This window comes from Poecilia reticulata, chromosome 18 (assembly GCF_904066995.2).
Source record: "Poecilia reticulata chromosome 18, P_reticulata-male-v2, whole genome shotgun sequence".
Lineage (NCBI taxonomy): Eukaryota > Metazoa > Chordata > Actinopteri > Cyprinodontiformes > Poeciliidae > Poecilia > Poecilia reticulata.
This window is the reverse complement of record NC_088847.1, coordinates 27,709,945-27,730,798: the sequence shown is the minus strand read 5'-3', so window position 1 is coordinate 27,730,798 and position 20,854 is coordinate 27,709,945. Positions and strand designations below refer to the sequence as shown.

The 20,854-nt window shown below is 37.3% G+C and overlaps 1 protein-coding gene and 3 long non-coding RNA genes across 6 annotated transcripts in view; 2 read left to right on the top strand and 2 right to left on the bottom strand.

Annotated features, from left to right (window-relative positions):
* LOC145548953 (uncharacterized) overlaps positions 1 to 20,854 on the top strand; it is a 105,316-nt gene that overhangs the window by 8,279 nt on the left and 76,183 nt on the right. The window lies entirely within an intron of this gene.
* On the bottom strand, positions 6,328 to 8,593 carry LOC103480872 (ladderlectin-like). 2 transcript variants are annotated; one of them, XM_081600082.1, is made up of 7 exons: positions 8,331 to 8,593; positions 8,190 to 8,250; positions 8,020 to 8,107; positions 7,498 to 7,607; positions 7,250 to 7,384; positions 7,051 to 7,165; positions 6,328 to 6,697 (listed from the first exon to the last, which is right to left on the bottom strand). In XM_081600082.1, exons 3-7 carry the CDS (start codon positions 8,072 to 8,074, stop codon positions 6,630 to 6,632), a joined length of 483 nt encoding a protein of 160 aa, XP_081456208.1. In that variant the 5' UTR covers positions 8,075 to 8,107; positions 8,190 to 8,250; positions 8,331 to 8,593; the 3' UTR covers positions 6,328 to 6,629. The 2 variants fall into 2 exon arrangements, with proteins under 2 accessions (XP_081456208.1, XP_008434295.1); XM_008436073.3 differs by having other exon boundaries at positions 7,498 to 7,587; positions 8,027 to 8,107; positions 8,190 to 8,584.
* LOC145548955 (uncharacterized) lies at positions 8,688 to 9,307 on the top strand. Its single transcript, XR_014084900.1, has 2 exons — positions 8,688 to 8,857; positions 9,016 to 9,307. It is a non-coding gene; the product is annotated as an uncharacterized LOC145548955 (long non-coding RNA).
* Positions 15,276 to 17,570, bottom strand: LOC145548957 (uncharacterized). Its single transcript, XR_014084902.1, has 2 exons — positions 17,014 to 17,570; positions 15,276 to 15,561 (listed from the first exon to the last, which is right to left on the bottom strand). It is a non-coding gene; the product is annotated as an uncharacterized LOC145548957 (long non-coding RNA).

The following is a 20,854-nucleotide window of genomic DNA, read 5'->3' as shown; positions in this document are numbered from 1 at the left end:
AGCAACAGTAATTTGCAGAATGGCTGCATATCTTAGTTTATCTAGGTGTATCTGGGACTTTGCTCTCATGCCTGGCCTCATAATTCAAGGTGTGCCGATTGATCGATCACCGATCATAATCAGCCGATTTTCGTGAAAAAGTGCATGATCGGTGATTGACAATCATTGGCTCTTGTTGCCGACACCAATCACCTGCATCTCATTTCGCAGCCTTCCTGTGCAGCTGATCTCCTCTTTCCTTCACACTGGGCAAACGCGCAGCAACAAATCCTAAGCGATGTGGAACTATTAACACACTGAGTGATTGAGGACGTTTGCGTGTTGCAGCGGACAATTGAAGCACGTCAAAATGCATCAACACAACGAAGCTAATACGACATATAATCAATGCCATACTTGATGGAGTTTGGCTACATTGAGGCTCACTGCAGTAAAAAGGACATATGGAGGATCAGATAGCAGGTAAAGAAGCGCAGAGCTACAAACACTCAACCGGATTAGCATGACGGTCAGAAAGCTAAACAAATAACCCGCAAAATTATTTAAGTCTTTGAGCTGCTCGCTGTTGAACCGCTGCTCCGCGATACAGGTAGTAATATTTCACAGACGGAGCGCCGCTTCTGCTCCACCTGGTAGTGACTCTCACACCGAACCTCTGCTTAAAGCTGCAGCATCTAACCTAAAAAAATACATTTTACATTCGTATTAAAACTTTCGCTGTCCTAACATGAGACGGATAATCTCTAAAAAAAAATAATCGATCTCCTCCCTGTTCTGCATAATTACTACGCTCAGTCAGAAACAGCCACTCAGAACTAGCAGTAATCAGCTAGCCGCTATGCTATCTGGAAGTTTTCATTTAGTAACTCAGGATTGTTTATTGTAATGGATCCTGTTTTTGCCTTTGAATGCTAAGTTTTATACTTGAATTTTTTTGGCAATGTTGAGAGGTTTTATTTTGGCTCTTTGCATTATTTAGCCTCTTAAGAGTCTCCATATGTTATCAGTCTGTTAAATATAGTATTACCGATAGCAGTACAATTTGCACAATGCCTGTTTTGCTTAGTTTTCTTCTTGGAAAAAAATATTAAAATCAAGTTTTTGTGTAAATTAAGGTGAATTCATGGTTCCTTTTTCCACATAATGTAACCGGTAGTGTTAATGATAAAAAAATATTAATTATGTGCTCGGCATGGGTGATCGGTATCGGTATCAGGAAAAAACCTGATCGGCACATCTCCAGTGTTGATACTTCAGTGTTGTTTCACTATAAATTACTCACTAAAAGTGTAATAACCAGTGGTACCGGATTCATTTTTGAGGCGTGGGGTCCATTTGGGTGTTTTGTCACCTCTGTTGCACATTTTGATTGTTCAATTGACATGAGGACACGTGTCAATCAATTCAGAGGGTTTGTCCCAAAGTTAACGCCTCTTACCTGAAGGACAAAGTTGTTGACTCTACCATGCGCTGGGATCTGGCTACTGATTTGCTGATTGCTTGCTTTTAAATGAGCTGTGGACAAAGAGATTTGGTGGAAAATAATTGGAAAAATGTTTACAAGTTGTCAGTGGGGAACATACACAAGACAAGCTTTATTTAAGCATGTTATATATATATTTATAGACTTTATTCCATTTTCAAAACGAGTCTGGATGAATACCTACAGCCTACCTAAGAACAGCTAAATACAAATACAGTATACAGTATTAAAGCAACATGTCCATTTGAAGGTCTTGTCATCATTGCATCATATGCATGTGCTGTACATATTAAAAGTAATTGAGTTTTGGTGTATCACAGACAGCAATTTTTTTTAGTTAATAGGAAAATTACAACATATTTAAACCAACATGTTCAACTTATCCTGGCTGGGCCGTGCAGAGACCACTAAAAGGGCAGGTGCTCAAAAAAAAGGGGCACATCTAACTGCATTTTAGGACAGAATATTAACAAAGCCATATAGCTTTCAGAGTTTAATAAACAATGATAAATTACAAAATTGTGAGATATACAATCAAAGCTAAGGAAAATCTCTAAATAAATCATACAACTATGCATATGCAAGATATTTTATTAGTAATTTCTTTCAGCTGGTCTATTTTGTTATAGGAATATATTGCAATATTCAAACCAGCAATTTAGCAAGATATGTAAATCAGAGCTGGACCACCAGACATATTTTGTCTTTACAGAATTACACTATTAAAATGTAAACAAGGACACCATGCAACCTTTTAGTGACTGTAACCTATAAAACAAAGAGCTGCCTGTTTGCTACACTTGCAGTGGACATGAAGATGGTCCATTCAGGAAAGCAGAGCTGCATCAAACTTTAATGTGGAACTGCAAAGAAAAAAAAACAAAAGCAAAAATTGAATTGTTAATGAATGTCACAATGAGAAAAGCCTACTGAGTTTTGCTTAAAAAACGTTTCTTAAAATTAAAATCACACATTCTTGTCTCATGAAGTGAAAAAAATTATTTGCAAAACAAACTTATTTGCACGCCAGCTGGAGATAGGCACCAGCAACCCCCCCCCGACCCCACTGAGGGACAAGGGTGAAAGAAAATGGATGGATGGATGGACCTTATTTGCACATGTCATAAATCTTTTCTTGCTATTCAAAGTTGTTGCTAGTGATTCTCATATGACGTCGTGGGCAGGGCCCGCAAATAAGTTTGTTTGGCAAAAAACTTTTTAAGTTCACGAGACAAAAATTGGTTGTTTAATTTAAAAAAAAGTTTTTTAAACTAAACTTTTTGTTTTTTAAAAAGAAATCATTAGAATTCCAAAAGTTTTGATTACAATTTTATTTTACTTAACTGAGGTTAGTTTTTTTTTTTTTCATTGAATAATTGGGAAACAAATTTAACTTAATACACTGCAAACCAGACCCTAAACTTACTTAGTCTGGATTGAATTTTTCCCCTTCATTAATGACAGACTTTTATTACATACATTATATCTATTATGGTAATTCAGGGTGAGTTATTTTTAAATTCTACATGAATATCCTTGTTGGACTTTTATTTAATTGTTATTCTCCTTCAAGATACATTTACCTAACACCAGAATAAATGCAATGTACATTATGCAGCAAAGGAAATTAGAAGACATGTATCCATTATGGGGATGACAGGTTTTGGACGGGTGATGTGCCATTATTGCATAAGCGATACTGAAGAATGACTGCAATCATTAACAATACAAGAAGCTTTTTAGTTATCTAGCTTTGCTAGTAAAGTGGTTAGCTAGCAGCTAACCACTTCAGTATTATAAAAATACTGAATCGATAAGAACAGTTTTTCCTCACCTGGCTGTCTCCTCCCGCTCAGTAGTTTTTCAGAGAAAGGCAGACGCAGAGGCCTGTCAGTGACTGTTGTATTTCATTACCTCTCTGCTTAAACCGCGACTCCTAGCTGAAGCAGAAACGATACTTCAACGTTTTCCGTCATCTGACAAGTAGCAAGTTACTCCACTTTATTTTTTTTTTCACCAAAAACTGTTCTGTAATCTGGAACATTGGCTACGTTGAGCTCCAGTTAACCGCCTCATCTCACTGCGCGAGAGGCAAGTGCGTCATGCGTCATGGGCTAAAGGTCAAAGGTAAAAAGGTGATCGGCTTATTATATTGTACAAAAAATCCCCAACAAAAAACAAAATAATTTTAGTACATGTTATTATGTGTCAGAAGAGGGTATAGAAAATAATAATAAAAAAAAAAATTACCAAAAGGGCACTTGGGGGCAAGGAGCAAAAGGGGCAGGTGCTCAAGCCCCCCAGCCTCCTCTCCGCACATGCCTGAATGCTGGAATCCTTTATCAGTTTAACGTCCTCAGATGAGGATGGGAGAGAGCAGGACAAGCTGTTCCTCTTACTGCTCCAGGACAAGCTGTTTCAGATAAAAATATTGAGATAAAAACATTAGTATCTTATCTAATGTTTTCAGACAAAAACGCTTTAACACATTATATCAATTCAAAAATCAGATTAAAACAACAGAAAGTAATAAAGTAAAAGCCTAAACGTGCAAACCCCATCATATGATAAGGGTCAAAATGATAAAGATTTATTTTTAGAGAAGTTGTAACTTTTCAGCTAAACCCAGCAGCTCTTGGCGAAAAGTTTGCTCATTCTGCCAGTCAGAATTTGGTCAAGGTTTGGTAACACTAAAACTAAATCCAGTGAATTTTTGGGTATATACCAAATTACAATGTTGACTTCAATCTAAGGAGTTAAAATGTTTTTTTTTTACGTATCACTTGAGTTCAAAACATTGAGGGCCTCTTTAGATACAAAGGTTTTAAAAATTGACTGAGGTCGGTGGTACAGTGTGTGGAGCTTGTGCAGATCGGCCCCACACCAGCTGTTGGCTAGTGGTAACGCTCAGCCCCTCCCGTTTCAAATTCATCTCATTAAAGTAAGAGTTAAAGAGCTAAATGTGATTGAAATATTTGCTACCTTCAACAACAACGACAACTTAAGTCTATAAAAGCAATGCAGCCAGTTTAGCTAGTATTTATTTACAAGCCATAACAAGGCAGTTTATTATGATTCAGCCATAGTAATTAAACAAACTGCTGTCTTATTTTTACTGTTAATGTATTTGTTCCTATTGTGAAAGTAAATAAAATGTTCTACATGTTTTTTACTTACTGTAGGATTTTTTGGTTGTGCTGCAGAGCCACAGTTAGCTCCTCATTTTACTGCTCTCACTGAAAAGTTACGCTCTCTATTTATTGGCCATTTTTGTCACTTGGTGACAGCAACTTTCCTGATCAATCTGATTGGCTGGATTTTCAACTCCGATTCAACCACATCCTGCAATGGTTTGCCTAATTGGCCAGGCTTTTATGTTTTTTTTTTCAGTCATAATCAATAAAATGACAAAAAACAAAGTCTTGAAATATGTGTTCCCGCTGCAGTTACATGTGATGTCAGCAGGTGGCAGAGTTGCACCTTTTGGTATTTTATTTTTTACACATTAGTAATTAGTAATGGTTTAATTTAATGGACCTTACCACAGGAGCCGCATTTCATTGGCTAATGCACATTTTATGTCACAGCGCAGCTACCATGTGCTTGACCGCCTCACAAACTCGAGCTACAGTAGTAAACACATGCTAATGTACATTGTGGACTAGCAGACCGACAGAAAGTTTTTGCGTCAGGACTCAAAAAAGAATGGTTCTACACCGTCAGTGGGGTATCTGCACAGGCGATGTCAGGTATCCTGATCGTATTTGTGGAACTAAAATTCACAGATATCCAAAATCTGAAACGGAATGTCTTGCTTGGATTAAAGCTTGTGCACGACCGCATTTGCAGCTCAACCGTCGTAGGATCAATAAGAACAAAGGAGTGTCTATATTTATGTTGAGGGTGTGAGGATCTGCTGTTTTCCTCATCGACCGGTAGCATTTCGCTGTGACGCGCACAATGTTGGAGGCATCGCGTGGCTCAAACACCTTGATGTTGTCCAAAAAAGATGACATGAACCTGTTGGTTCCATTGTCGTGGCTGATATATTGTGAAAATCCAGCAGAAATGCTATACTAATCGACTCAGAAATACTCTGCAGAGAGTCATTCGAAATGAAAGATGCCATGTTAACATAGAAACTAAGCACTGCGAGGCTTTCTTTGTGAGACATGCAGTCACATGGGATTTTAGAGGGCGTTTTTGGGCGGAGCTTGGTAAAGTCCATTGCGTCAAGACTTAAAGGTATCAGACAAACCTCTGTTATCCTTTGTTGCATTTCAAAACCACACATCTGAACATATCAAAGCCTGCTTCTGCAACCCTGTCTGACATCAGATACCACAGAACAAACTATCATTACAAGCAAATGGGTCAGAGAGATAACTAAACAGAAGTGTTGAACTTGAGCCTGAATGTTGGAGCCAAAGCAGATCAGTTAACGAAAACTGGAAATATCATCTTACATGGGTCAGTGTAAAATGAAATCAAAATCTCACTTTACATAAATTTTTTGGTTATTTACTTGCTGCTTATTATTTGCCTATTTACTGTGTCCAACAACACATTAACTATATCTAGGAACATTTTTAACTAATTATTATTAAATCAAGAGGATATAACTTAAAACTTTCTTCCACACATGCCTTTTAATCAGAGCAGTGAAAGTAAAGACAAAAATACATCACCAGTTGACAGAAAGTAACTATTCTCTGCTTTTATGAGGAAAGAACCTCAGGTTTGCCTGTAATGTGTTATAGTGTGATATTTATATTGTAATAACTAGCTTATGATGTTGTTAAAAATAATTAACAACACAAAGACAGAATAAACCACACACCATCTTGTTTAGATTCCTCAAAGATTTATTTTTGTTAAGCCAAAGAACAGAAGAAAGTTTCGCTTAGATGATCTTTTCTTATAACTCATTCAGTCTGATATTGTTAAAGAGAGACAATCCAGCTGCTGTTTGCTTGTCACTTCATTCCTTAGGTTGCATTAAAGACATAAATTATATGAAGAAAAAATGCAGAAATATCTTTTGGTTTTTTTATGAAGGTGCAAAATGACAGGTAAACAGAAACTCCTAGCATTCATCCTCCACTGGTTCTATTTTACACATCAGGCCTCTTTGGGAACCTTTTTTTCAGACCTTCTTGGCGCAGACAGAAGATCGAGGGTAATGACACCAGCAGTCATCCCAGCACTTTTTGTCTAGGAGCAAAACATCAAATATCAGTCAAACATCATGTAAAGAAAACGCTGAGGTGGCCGATTAACTGTACAGTTGAACTAGATATTTGTGTACACAGAATAAGTTAAATCTGACCAAACTTGCCTTTTTAAGTTTTAAGTTGGATAGAACTACCAAAATTATTACGATTTTCTTCAAATTCAGAAATTGACACATTTTGGTCAGTGCCAGTGATATTTGTCTCAAAGTCAATGACTTGGTTCAACAAATGTGTGGAGATCAACTAAAATGTTTACATGCAGAGTAAATCAGCTTTTCTCCCAAGACCCCTGATACCAACAGAAAAAACAGACTTGTGTGATATTTTCTTTACCTGTGAAGTTCATCTGTAGGCAGTGCTGCTGGCTGCCTAATCCATTATCAGGCTGCCCTGGACACCAGTTTGTGTAGATCATACGGCTTCCATCGCTCCAAAACCAAGTGCTCTCCTGCAAGACAAAGTTCAGCAGATGATATGTTTCATTAAATGTTTTATCAAATACTTCACAAGTAAATTGTATTGGTAAAAGTACCTGCTGTCCATCAGTGCCTCCAATCCATGCTACTTTGGACCCGTATCCTGCTGCAGCTATCAGATTCTGAACCCAACGGTACTCGTCCCTGTTGTGAACTGATGCAAGGTTTGCCCCCATGGACAGACAGTTTTTCTACGGATAAACACACAACAACTAAATGAAGAAGCAGCTGGACTTTGTTATTTAAGAACTGTGAAATAAAGCAGAGCAGCAGGAAATAAAAGCACAGTGTTGTTGGAAATCACCTCTGCATTCGCCCAAGTCATGTCATTGGGAACATAGAGAAAGCAGCGATTGTTGATCGGCATCCAGCCAGATGGACAGGTGATGGATGTCTGGATTGAGCCAAAATGTGCTGATGAAAAACATGCAGGCTTCCAGTTAAATGGTTTATGCAGCATTAGTTTGATAACTTTATTTTGTGACAAATTATAACATCAAATTGAAACATTAAATTTATTCTAAAGCATAATGCCCACATTGACAAGATATGACTCGGTGTGCACAGTGGAGACATTTTAAGATGACTAATAAATTATCTGGAGAAGGATTGCATTATGTTTAGCAAAGTTTTATACAAGAAGATATATTTTAGAGTTTGTGCTTTAGGCAATCATGCCAAGGAAATGGAAACAATGACTGAAAACATCCACTGACCGTCACCAGGAGAGCCGTCATCGGCGACAGCTTTAGATATTTTAAAAGTGTGCTTGTCTGTGTTTTAGTCATTTATGATTTCTTAATATTTATTAAATACTCATGGTTACCACTTGCCTGAATGACCACAGAGAAAACCAGGAGGAACACAGCCAACAACTTCATGGTGCAGATGATGAGAAGATGCAAATTTGCAAGCTGAAGAAAAGTCAAAATAAAGCATACATGTTAAGAAAAACTCACAATGGCACTAAGACAATAAGAAATTTGACCAGCAAACCTGATGCAGATTGATCTGTTTTCTCAGCCAGCCAGCACCTTTAGTCCTTACTGCAGAATCACTGGATATTTATAGAGCTTTAAGTCTTGTCACATCCAGAAAATGAGGAAATTATATGGGTAGAACTTGTATAGAAATTACCTGATAATTCACATCTAGTTCAATAGGAACTTAAAGTTGTGACTAAGTCCAAATCGGTTTGCAATCGGTTTTTTGTGGCTGGGTGGTGGTCTTTGTTTTCAATTACACTTTGTGAAAGTTCAGAGTGCAATTCATCCAGTTATCTTTCCAATTCCAATTATGCCCTTTTTCCACCGGCTCTACTTCAACAACCCGACTTGACTCGGCTCGGCTCTGTTTCGGAGTGACCGCGTTTCCACCGGCCCTTCTTGGCTCTGTAGCAGGGTACCGCCTCCTGGTGGGGGTAGGGGGGGTTGTATCGCCCCGCCTACAGGCTCTGTGTGCTGTGCTTCGTTACATGCGACCTAACACCAGTTTTTGAGTTCTGATATAAAAGGAGAAAAGAGAGTTGAGCTATTTTTATAGCCTGATTGCTATTTTTCTGAGACGTCAAGAAATGTGACAGTGGGAGGAATGCTGCGATGTGGTGAGGAGGAGCTGATATCCGCCTTGCAGAGCCAGGAAAGCAGGTGGCTCAGACGGTTCAGGTAAGCTAACGGATGATTTTTGCATTAAATAAAACTTGTAATAGTGCCGAGTATACATGAGCTAATGTTAGTGAGGGTGTTCCAAATAACTAAAAAATGTCAGAATTAATTCATAATATATTCCATTGTGTTTTCATGTTGGCAAACTGCCGCAGCAGATCATCGTGGTTCTTCCTGCAGCCTTTGGGTTGTAGGACGTCTCATCAGTGTTCGTCTTCCTGCCAGTTGGTGTTTACCTTCAGGATGTTCAGAGACCTTCACCGTTCTGGAGCAGGAATCACATGAGCTCAATATGCTGATGAAACATTTCTGATTAAAAAATGTGTCTGATGTTCTTACAGAGCTGAAGTGAATTAACAGTCTGTTGTTTTTAACTTCTCAATACATTTAATTATGATTCACCTGATGTCCAAGTTATACTGAGAACAAATAAAGCTTTATTCCTTCTAATCTGACTGGTTCCTCTTCCATGTTTTCACATTTTGGACAGATTAAAAGTTTAAACTGTCTTAATTATCACTAAGGTTACAGGTTTTGGACACATTTCTCACTTTCTTACATTGAAGATTCTGCAGGAAGACAGATAAACAGTGAGTGAATAGAATGATTATGTATGAACTAGAAACTAACAAACATGATTTGTATTTTGGGTTCTTGTTAATAACTGCCCTGATGTCAAAATGTTTGGTTTGCTGAATAATGTATTCAGTTTTGGATGGCTTTATTGGTAATCTACAATGTTAAGTTCAATGAAATATTTATATAATATAATGTTTTCACTCTGGCTAAAGCTCCTCACATTGTGGGAGGATTGTATTAGGACCTTTTTTATAAACTACAGTAAGTACAATAATGTGTGGAGTGAGCAGTAATAAAGAGACTTTGTTCACTGAGACACAACTTTTATTTTTCTTTTGTTCGTCTCAACTCTCCATGGAGCTCTGCCATCTCTGCTGGTAGCTGCTTCCTGCTGAAGAAGATCCAGGTGTTCTGACGGTTCTCCATCATGTCAGCCATGTTGCTCTCCTTCTGCTCCCTGGTAATCAGATGTTATAGCTTATACCAATTAAATGTAGATAAGTAACAGAGCTACTAACGTGGACGTTACATACACATAATTATTTAAAACAGACATTGAACTTCATATATACATACGAACACTTTTTATTTTACCATACAGACAGAATTATAAATAACTGGAATAGTTGTGTAAATTAAAGACAAAATGTAATTACTTGTAAGCTTTAGACCTTTGCAGGCATACAACCATGGATAAAATACCTTGTTTTCTTCAGGTTTATTGTTCATTCTACAATTAATAATTCATAACAATTTGATTAGAGAACTGATATCTAGCCATTTTTACAATCGGATGTCATATAACATGTTTTATTATCTCACAATGGGGGGAAACTCAGATGCAACAGCAAAATGAGAAACAATCAAAGCACGTAGATTCACACAAAGATAGGAAACAAAAGAAGGTAACATGCTGTACATTACTTGTCATGATGAGTGGTGGTTGATGGTGAGGAGATGACGCTGAGACCCAGGTTATGATGAAAATGGTGAATTTAATAATGATAATGCTCAGCAACAGTCCAAGACAGGCGGCACGGCGAGAGACAAGCACACAGCTAGATGCCGGTAGCAACTGACCACAAAGACTGAAAACACTAGAGCTGACGCCGACAAGGCACTTAGCAGTACAACTGGGGCGACGGACAGACTGATGCAGACAAAGACGTACTTTTGACAAACATAGACAGCAATAGACAAGGACCCGACGAGGAACACAGATAACAGGTGAGACTAAATACACATGGGGGTAATCAAGGGAACGAGACACACCTGGGAGACAATCAACGGGGAAGACGTAGAGACAGGACTCACAGAGAACAGGATCACACAGAAAACTCAAAAATAAACACACAGAAACATGGATCACGACAATACTGACTTATTTATAACTGTAATGTGCAACTGAATGTCTTCAGAAAATGCTCATGTTGTGTTTGAGCAGTAAAAATACAGCAGACTTTATGTTTTAAATGTCATCCATGACTGTATTTATGCAACCTTAAATGTAGCAACAACCAGATAGATATATCTACAAACTGCTCACCTGGCTGGAGCAGCGTCAGCTGCATCTGAGTCGGTGTTCACCGTGAGGCTGAATCGGCTCCGAAGCGGCTAACGAGGCGTAATTTTCACTTGTCACCTGCTGCGCTGCCGCCTAATCGTCATGTTCTTCACATCATGTGTTGATTTTTTCACTGTTCAGCGTCGGATCCTCTGTTTTTATGCCATAATTCACATCTAGTTCGTCGCTCCGTTTTATGTCCTGCTTTTCCTGTTTCAGCGTTTTGCGCAATGTGCGCGTCGTTTAAAAAAACACAACAAATTTTTAAGCCCCTATGGTCTAAACTGGCATTGCTGTAGATTTAAGGTGTAAAGTTTACCTTCAACTAAACGCCCCCCAAAGGCATCCCATCGCCCCCATTTTGTAAAAATGTTTGCCAGCGCCCCCTGCCGTCCTCTGAACGTCCCCTGGGGGGCGGTACCGCACACGTTGAGAACCGCTAGTCAAGAATAAAATGAAGGTTGCTTCATAAAAAATGGATTTTAAAGCTTGTCTTTAAACCCATCTGTTTTACTTGGATTTTAACTCCAGCGGGATCTAGTTTTAAATTGTATGTTTGTTTTGTTTTTAAACTGTAAGAGTTTTTATTTTTATTTATGTATTTTTTTATTGTTATGTTGTGTTTTAATGTACAGCACTTTGTATAAGCTATGGTATGGATTGGTATGGATTGGTTGAGATGCAGTGATTGAACATTTTACATTTGTGTCTGGACAGGAAACGTTTTATACACTGCCCTACATACTTTTAGTTTCATGTTTCATGGAATTATCCTATTGTACAAATGTCAAAAAGATCTTGTTAGAATTTTTCTAACAAGATCTTTTTGACAAAGAACACCCAAATATGTTCCTCTTCCTGCTACAGGACAAGTTGTTTCAGATAAAAACAGTTTTTTTTAATCTAATATTTTCTGACAAAAATGCTTTGACACATTATATCAATTCAAAAATCAGATTAAAACAACAAAAGTAATAAAGTAAAATCCTAAATGTGCAAACCCCATCATATGATAAGGGTCAAAATGATAAGGATTTATTTTTAGAGAAGTTTTCGCCTGAACCCAGCAGCTCTTGGTGAAACGTTTGCTCATTCTGCCAGTCAGAGGACTGACCTCAGACTTTGGTCAAGGTTTGGTAACACTAAAACTATGTCCAGTGAATTTTTGGGTGTATAGCAAATTACAATGTTGACTTCAATCAAAGGAGTTAAAATGTTTTTTTATGTAGCACTTGAGTTCAAAACATTGAGGACGTCTTTAGATATAAAGGTTTTAAAAATTGACTGAGGACGGTGGTACAGTGTGTGGAGCCTGTACAGATTGGCCCTGGTCCTCGACCCAGCAGCTCTGACTGGTTCGACTCTCGACCCATTGATCTTTGCCACAAGTTTTCTTCTCTCCTATTTTTCAGTGGATTTCCTGTCAATCCATTGAAAGAATAAAGACAAAAATCCTTTATAAAAACTAACAAGTAATTTGAAGTAAAGTGAAAGTTTATGCTTGACCAGCAAGGTGTCCCACAATGCATTCTTTGGTTTTTACCATTTTCCATTATACACTAATGTTAACACAAAGTAAAAAAAAAAAAAGGGAAAAAAGTATCGACTTAATTATAAAACTAATCAATTAAATTTATAAAATGATGCAACAGATTCAACTTAAATACAATAATTGTGACTCAACATGTTCGTCTTGGAGCAGTTTTACAAATAGGCTGCAGTTGAAGTGTCATAACTTAAGGTAAACTATCAAAGCACCAGGGTTTTTCATGGAAAAATATTGTGGTTTTAAAGTCAAACATTTCTGATTTTCTATCTGCTCTTCTCTCCCACACACCAGCTGTTGGCTAGTGGTAACGCTCAGCCCCCCCCACCCCCCCCGTTTCAAACTCATCTCATTAAAGTAAGAGTTAAAGAGCTAAATGTGATTGAAATATTTGCTACCTTCAACAACAACAAATAAAACTTAAGTGCATAAAAGCAATGCTGCCAGTTTAGCTAGTATTGATTTACAAGTCACAAGACAGTTTATCATGATTCAGCTAAAGTAATGAAACTTACAGACCCTAGTGAAAAAAAATATACTTAGCATATTGCAAATATACTTGCATTTGAATAAGTATATTTTAAGTATACAAAGTATTAAGTTTACTACCTATACAAATATGTACAAAGAATACTAAAAGTATGCTTGTGTAACACAGGGGAAGAACCCGGATTGTGACTAAAGACGTGGCCCTAAAGCCAACTGATAGACCACTCTGATAATATCAAGTGGCCCAGGGTCTACCAATTAACAATCCCAGGTTGGTCTGGCTTAGAATGATGAAACAGAAATAGTATACAAAATATATTTTAGTTATACATTCTTCTACAATATTAAAAATAGACTTCATTATTCTAATTTAAAACCCAATAAAGCACATGAACCCAGGACACAACAAGAAGCAATCTGAGACTTAACCAAAAACAGCAATCTTAATTAGCCACCCAATGGGTACATTCAGACCCTGCAGTGAAAAGCCACTCAAATGCAATCCAGCAGCACAAATAGCCACGATCCAGATCTTCTCGCAGCAGCCCGATGAGCACGGCGCCAGCGCTCATCTGACCAAAATCCAACTGCACACAACGTACCTGACAGACACTCTCAGAACACTTTTAAGAAATATATTAAATAAAAGTATACCTTAAGTGAACAAAATATGTATTTGCTCAAGTGCACTAAAGAAACAATATTGTTTTAAATGAATTTTGTGTAAATTTAAAAATACATGCACAAAATAAATTTTTTTAAAATGTACTTAAAATTCACTTAACGCTTATTTTAAATTATTAATTTCAGAATGTTTTCAATTACATCTCAGTGTATAATTAAAGGCTAACAAAGTATGCCTTCTTAGGTGCCTTAATAATCTTTTAACTATTTTTGTTAAAAAGGCAAAGGATTAAAAAAATAAATCCTAATAGTGGAACTTGATGTAATGTTACAAAGTAACTGTGTTCAAGCCAAAATATCAAACATTGAGACTCAAGTGACAGAGGTGATACAACAAAAATAATACTTGTCCTTAACACTAAATGTAGCAGGTATCTTCAGTTTTACATCTCTCCGAATACGATCTGTTTTCAGTTTTTTAACTAAAACGGGGAAGATCTAGTAATAAACGGCATTAGCTCCAGTTCTTACTCCAGACCAGATGTGGCGGTATTGCACACTTTCAGTTTTTTTTTAAACGTGCGCGCCATAAGAAGAAAATCCACAAAGCCAGAGAAGATAACAAACGCTGTTCAAATTTACCGTTTTTACTCGCATAATATTGCCTTAAAAGTAGAGAGAGCCTTTATAATAGTGATTTTGGTAAATTCCAGCTGGTTACGTCCTAGTCTGAGTTAGACGTCAACACAACAGGACAAGAACCGATGGAAATAAAATGTGGGTCATGAACGAAACCGAAGGGACGACGGCTGCTAACGTGTTGCGAGCTGGTGGTAAGTTTGCTTATTGATTATCTTCGTTTAATTATAAACAGTGCATTAAAGATATAAACAAACTTATGTTGGTTTCAGAAATAATTATTTTATCAATTTTATTGTGACTTTTATGATTAATACTATAACAATCATTCATGTTATAACTGCATGGAGGCTGTTTGTTGCAACTTCATATACTTCATAAACTTAACCTTGTTTTAATTAAGCTCAGTATGCCAAAGAAACTTCGATATTGTGAGGCTGCTGTTATAACTCGTTCATCATTGTTTTTATCTTCACCGTACTTTTGCGATCTAAGCAAATGAAGATGAAGGAGGAAGTAAATTTGTCCCAAAGTTAACGCCTCTTACCTGAAGGACAAAGTTGTTGACTCTACCAAGCGCTGAGATCTGGCTACTGATTTGCTGATTGCTTGCTATTTAATAAGCTGTGGTCAAACAGATTTGGTGGAAAATAATTGGAAAAATGGTTACAAGTTGTCAGTGGGGAACATGCACAAGACAAGCTTTATTTGAGCATGTTATCTATATTTATAGACCTTATTTCATTTTCAAAACTGGACTCTGGATAAATACCTACAGCCAACCTAAGAACAGGTAAATACATTGATCGACAGTATTAAAGCAACATGTCCGTATGAAGGTCTTGTCATCATTGCATATGCATATGCTGTACATAATAAAAGTAATTATGAGTTTTGGTGTATCACAAACAGCAATTTTTTTAGTTAATAGGACAATTACAACATATCTGAACCTCTATATAAAGCATACAACTATGCATATGTAAGATATTTTATTAGTAATTTTTTTCTGCAGGTCTTTTTTGTTATAGGAAAGTATTGCAATATTCAAACCCGCAATTTAGCAAAATATGTAAATCAGTGCTAGACCACCAGACATATTTTGTCTTTACAGAATTACACTATTAAAATGTAAACAAGGGCACAATGCAACCTTTTAGTGACTGTAATCGATAAAAAAGAGCTGCCTGTTTGCTACACTTGCAGTGGTGATGAAGATGGTCCATTCAGAAAAGCAGAGCTGCATCAAACTTTAATGTGGAACTGCAGAAAAAAAAAAACAAAAGTAAAAATGTAATTAATGCATGTCACCATGAGAAAAGCCTATGGAGTTTTGCTTAAAAAACTTTTCTTAAAATTCAAATCACACATTTTTGTCTCATGAAGTGAAAAAAATTATTTGCATAACAAACTTATTTGCACATGTCAGAAATATTTTCTAATTAAAAAAAGTTTTAAAACTAAACTTTTTATTTTTAAAAAAGGAATCATTACAATTCCAAAAGTTTTGATTGCAATTTTATTTTACTTAACTGAGGTTAGTTTTTTTTTCATTGAATAATTGAGGAAAAAATTTTACTTCGTCCTTTTCGAACCAGACCCTAAACATACTTAAAGTCTGGATTGAGTTTTTCCCCCTCCATTAATGACACACTTTTATTACATACATTATATCTATCATGGTAATTCAGGTAGAATAAATGCAATGTACATTATGCAGCAAAGGAAATTAGAAGACATATATCCACTATGGAGATCAGATGGTTTTGAACGGGCAATGTGCCCCTTATTACGCAATACTGAAGAATGACTGCTATCATTAACGATACAGGGAAGAAGCTTTTTAGTTATCTAGCTTTGCTAGCAAAGTCGTTAGCTAGCACTAGCTAATAGCACAACAACAACAGCCTAATGTTTGTTAGGGGTTGAACGACTACATATTTTTTAAGGTCGACTACATCATGATAATAGTCGAGTCGATGTCGACTAGTCGCGATGATGTCATGGTGACGTAAGCGCAAAAACCCTTCACAACTACTTGGAGGCTTTATCAGGCTTTATCAGCTATTGCTATTTTCATGGCAAATATCCCCTTCTCCCGCTTTTACTAAGTTTATTATGCAGAATTAAACGAGCAATAAACAGATTATTCATTCTTCCTGAACAGCAGAGAAAATTTTGTTGCACAAAGTCGGGTCTGACTTTTTTTCCTTTTTTTCCAAACACCGGCTCATGCTGATGACCTCTGGATAGTTAATCGTATAGGAGTCAAATTATCACACTGACCACATGGTGCTTTTGGAACATCACAAACCAAACGTATTATGAACGGATCCCGTTTGGTTACAGTTGAATTCAACGAAACCACCTGCTGCTTTTCCGCCCGATGCGCAGCAGGAAGCTCTGCTGACTCAACAGCGACTCTCTGAACCGACATGCAGAGGTCGCCTCTATCAGACCCTCCGGATGAAGCTTGGACTTAGTTTCCAGATGTTGTCAAACCATTGTTAAGGAAGAATTTTTATACAATTAAATTTAGCAAAAAATCTGGCTCTGATTCTATCTTTTGATCCCGGGTTCTCTCGCGTGGCCACGTGTGGGGACAAAAACACAACAATGCGTGTTTACGTCACAGAATTACAGAATTTAATCCAATCAGAAGAAAGTACAAGATAGAACAAGAAACTGGAGAAACACAGATACAAACATTGTTACCTGAGACAAGAAGACAAAGAAATATCAAGGACGTCCTTGGAGAAAGAGCTGGTGCAGAAGTAAAATAAATCAGCTTTTTCTAAATTGTTTCCCTTGTGCAAAAACTTTTATACCTGTAGGTGTGTTTTCCTCTTAATGTATTCAAATAAGGCGTATCTCTACTTGACCAATTGGAAGGCATCTCTGGCCCTTTTAAATTTAGAAAATTGCAAATTGCAGGGCAGTCCCTGCAATTTGTTCACAAGATCAAACACCTTTTGTTAAATAAGGTAGAAGCAGACTCTCCGAACATGGTGGTTTATGGCTTTCACAGATCAGTGTGAAAAGCTAGAACTTCCTACTGACTGTTTCCCAGACAGACAAAGGGCAGATCAGAGATCTTGGCAAACAATCTGCTTTAACTACAGTAAAATAAAGATCAATAGGTCAGAATATGTTCTAAATTTTAAAACTATAATTATGGTATTTCAATCATGATTAATTCTAAAACTAACTTATTTTAAATTTATTTTCTTAACACTATCCGGCCTCCTGCGGCTCTACAGCCATCTGGGCCAAGAGAAACAAATGCAGGAACCTCACAGGTAGCTGTGAAATTCTGGTTTCTCTTCTGCTCTGCCAGGAACAAACCTTTAATACTGTACTTTTAATTCAATGAAAAGTTCTCCAAAAACCCAATTTGTTCTTCTGCACTCAGCATCTCCAAGGTTTAGTCCTGATATCAAACCAAAAGCAATAGATATAATATCAACAGAAAATAATGAAGTACAATTCCTGTTTCTAATTAGGAATTAGAAACAAATAAGAATTAAGACATTCATTCACCATAAACCTAAGTATTTTCTAATACTAAACAAAACATTTTCATTTGATTCTAATATAGTCAGAAATAATACAATTTCAAATACATTCATCATTGACTAAATTAATTCTAAAACAAGATAATAGAATTTTCAGTCAAAACATGTTATTAATAACTAAGAAAATGTCTTACAAATTAAATGTTAGTTATTTAAAACATTTGATGTTATATTCAGTTTTTTGCACCATGTCAGATGTTAGTTTTGGAAGACTTCTCATCCTGGTTACGTGAACCGACCAAAGTTCCCTTTCTCAGAGTAATTCAAGTGATGCTGTCCTCCACCTTCCTGCATATGTTAATTTATGACCTGCTGTCTTTAATGATAAGACCCCAGGGGTCTGAGCCGAAATTCTCCTGCAGATCTCTATTCTCCTTTGTACTTTAAATGCTTAACCCAGCAATAGTTATTTGGGTTTTAAATCACTAACACAAACCTGTTCAAGATTAAGAAATTTGTTCTAAAAGGTTTAAACTGTGTTAAACAGTAAAAATAGTCATTTTTCCTCAACACCATATTTTTATAATAGCGTAAAGCTGCCAGGTTAGAAGCTTCAATACGCAGGGTGACGCTGATCACTTGGAGGGATTAAAAAGCCTGACATCATGATGCGTTGTCGCACATTATTCCGGTAGTCTTTTAAAAAAAAATTTTTAATGATTTTTTCGGCACTAGTTTATTTGACAGTAATCTGACTGTAAGGGGGCAGAGAGAGCGAAGCGGGGGGAGAGAGGCCTGGGCCCAGCGAATGGAGGACAGGAGTTGGACTCCAGACTACCGCGGGCAAAAGTTTCTATATGCGGGCGCCGCGCTAACCACCGCGCCATGCAACGCCCCTATTGCGGGAACTGTATAATTTACAGTTTCTCTTTATTAAATTATTTACACTTTTATAGAATTTGAGCTTTCTGACTAACTCACATAGTTCCACCTTCTTTCATTTCCTTGGAAAAATCAGTTTTGTCATCTGATTGCGACTAGTCGACTGGCCCAGAAAAAAGTCATTGCAGAGAAAAGAATCGACTAGTCGACTAATCGATGCAACCCCTAATGTCTGTATGATAAAAATACTGAATCGATAGATAAGAACAGTTTTTCCTCACCTGGCTGTCTCCTCCCGCTCAGTAGTTCTTCAGAGAAAGGCGGACGCAGAGGCCTGTCCGTGTCTGTTGTATTTCATTACCTCTCTGCTTAAACCGCGACTCCGAGCTGAAGCAGAAACGATGCTTCAACGTTTTCCGTCATCTGACAAGTAGCAAGTCTACTCCACTTTATTCACCAAAAATGTGTTTTTTTTCACCAAAATCTGTTCTGTAATCTGGAACGTTCGCTATGTTGAGCTCCAGTTAACCGCCTTATCTCACTGCGCGAGAGGCAAGTGCGTCATGCGTCACGGGCAAAAGGTCAAAGATAACAAGGTAACCGGCTTATTATATTGTACAAAAACCCCCCAACAAAAAACAATAATTTTAGTACATGTCATTATGTGTCAGAAGAGGGCTTAGAAAATAATAAACATGCAAAAAAAATTGACCAAAAGGGCACTTGGGGGCAAAGAGCAAAAGGGGCAGGTGCTCAAGCCCCCCAGCCTCCTCTCCGCACGTGCCTGAATGCTGGAATGCTTTATCAGTTTAACGTCCTCAGATGAGGATGGGAGAGAGCAGGACAAGCTGTTTCAGATAAAAACATTGAGATAAAAACATTAGTTTTTTATCTAAATGTTTTCGGACAAAAACGCTTTAACACATTATATCAATTCAAAAATCAGATTAAAACAACAAAAAGTAATAAAAGCCTAAACGTGCAAACCCCATCATATGATAAGGGTCAAAATGATAACGATTTATTTTTAGAGAAGTTGTAACTTTCGGCTAAACCCAGCAACTCTTGGCGAAAAGTTTGCTCATTCTGCCAGTCAGAGGACTCAGACTTTGGTCAAGGTTTGGTAACACTACGTCCAGGAAATTTTCGGGTGTATGTCAAATGAATATGTTGACTTCAATCAAAGAAGTTAAAATGTTTTTTTTTACGTAGCACTTGAGTTCAAAACATTGAGAGCTTCTTTAGATACAAAGGTTTTAAAAATTGACTGAGGTCGGTGGTACAGTGTGTGGAGCTTGTGCAGATCGGCCCCACACCAGCTGTTGGTTAGTGGTAACGCTCAGCCCCTCCCGTTGGCTGGTGAATCTGAAATTCACAGATTTCCAAAATCTGAAACGGAATGTCTTGCTTGGATTAAAGCTTGTGGACGACCGCATTTGCAGCTCAACCGTCGTAGGATCAATAAGAACAAAGGAGTGTCTGCTGGTGTAAGTATTATTGCTTTGCTTTCTTTGTGTTTAGTGAATGTAAAAAAGAAAGTTAATAATAAGCACATCCATTATGAAAACCTTTTAGCCAAGTACAGCATAATGGCAGTCCCGATACAGCTTCTACACCTTGAAACCTTTCTGTTACACAGTCTTACGTTAGCTGAACAGATCAATATGCAATGTGTTCCGTATCTGACATACATTAAAGATTTTATTTTACCTGAAAAGGCTTTTTACTAAACTGTAATTGTGTTAGCCACACTAGCACCGAGTACCGTGTTTCAGGCCTAGGGACACTCAAACATTTGGCAACAACAGAAATCACTGATTCAAAAGTAACCCTCAAAACCACGAATGCCCGACTTACCCAGCCTTGCAAGAACAATAGGCATCAGTGATCTTGTCCACAGCTACATTTAGGCTGAGGGTGTGAAGATCTGCTGTTTTCCTCATCGACCGGTGGCATTTTGCTGTGACGCGCACAATGTTGGAGGCATCGCGTGGCTCAAACACCTTGATGTTGTCCAAAAAAGATGACATGAACCTGTTAGTTCCATTGTCGTGGCTGATATATTGTGAAAATCCGGAAGAAATGCTAAACTAATCGACTCAGAAATACTCTGCAGAGTGTCAGTCGAAATGAAAGATACCATGTTTACATAGAAACTA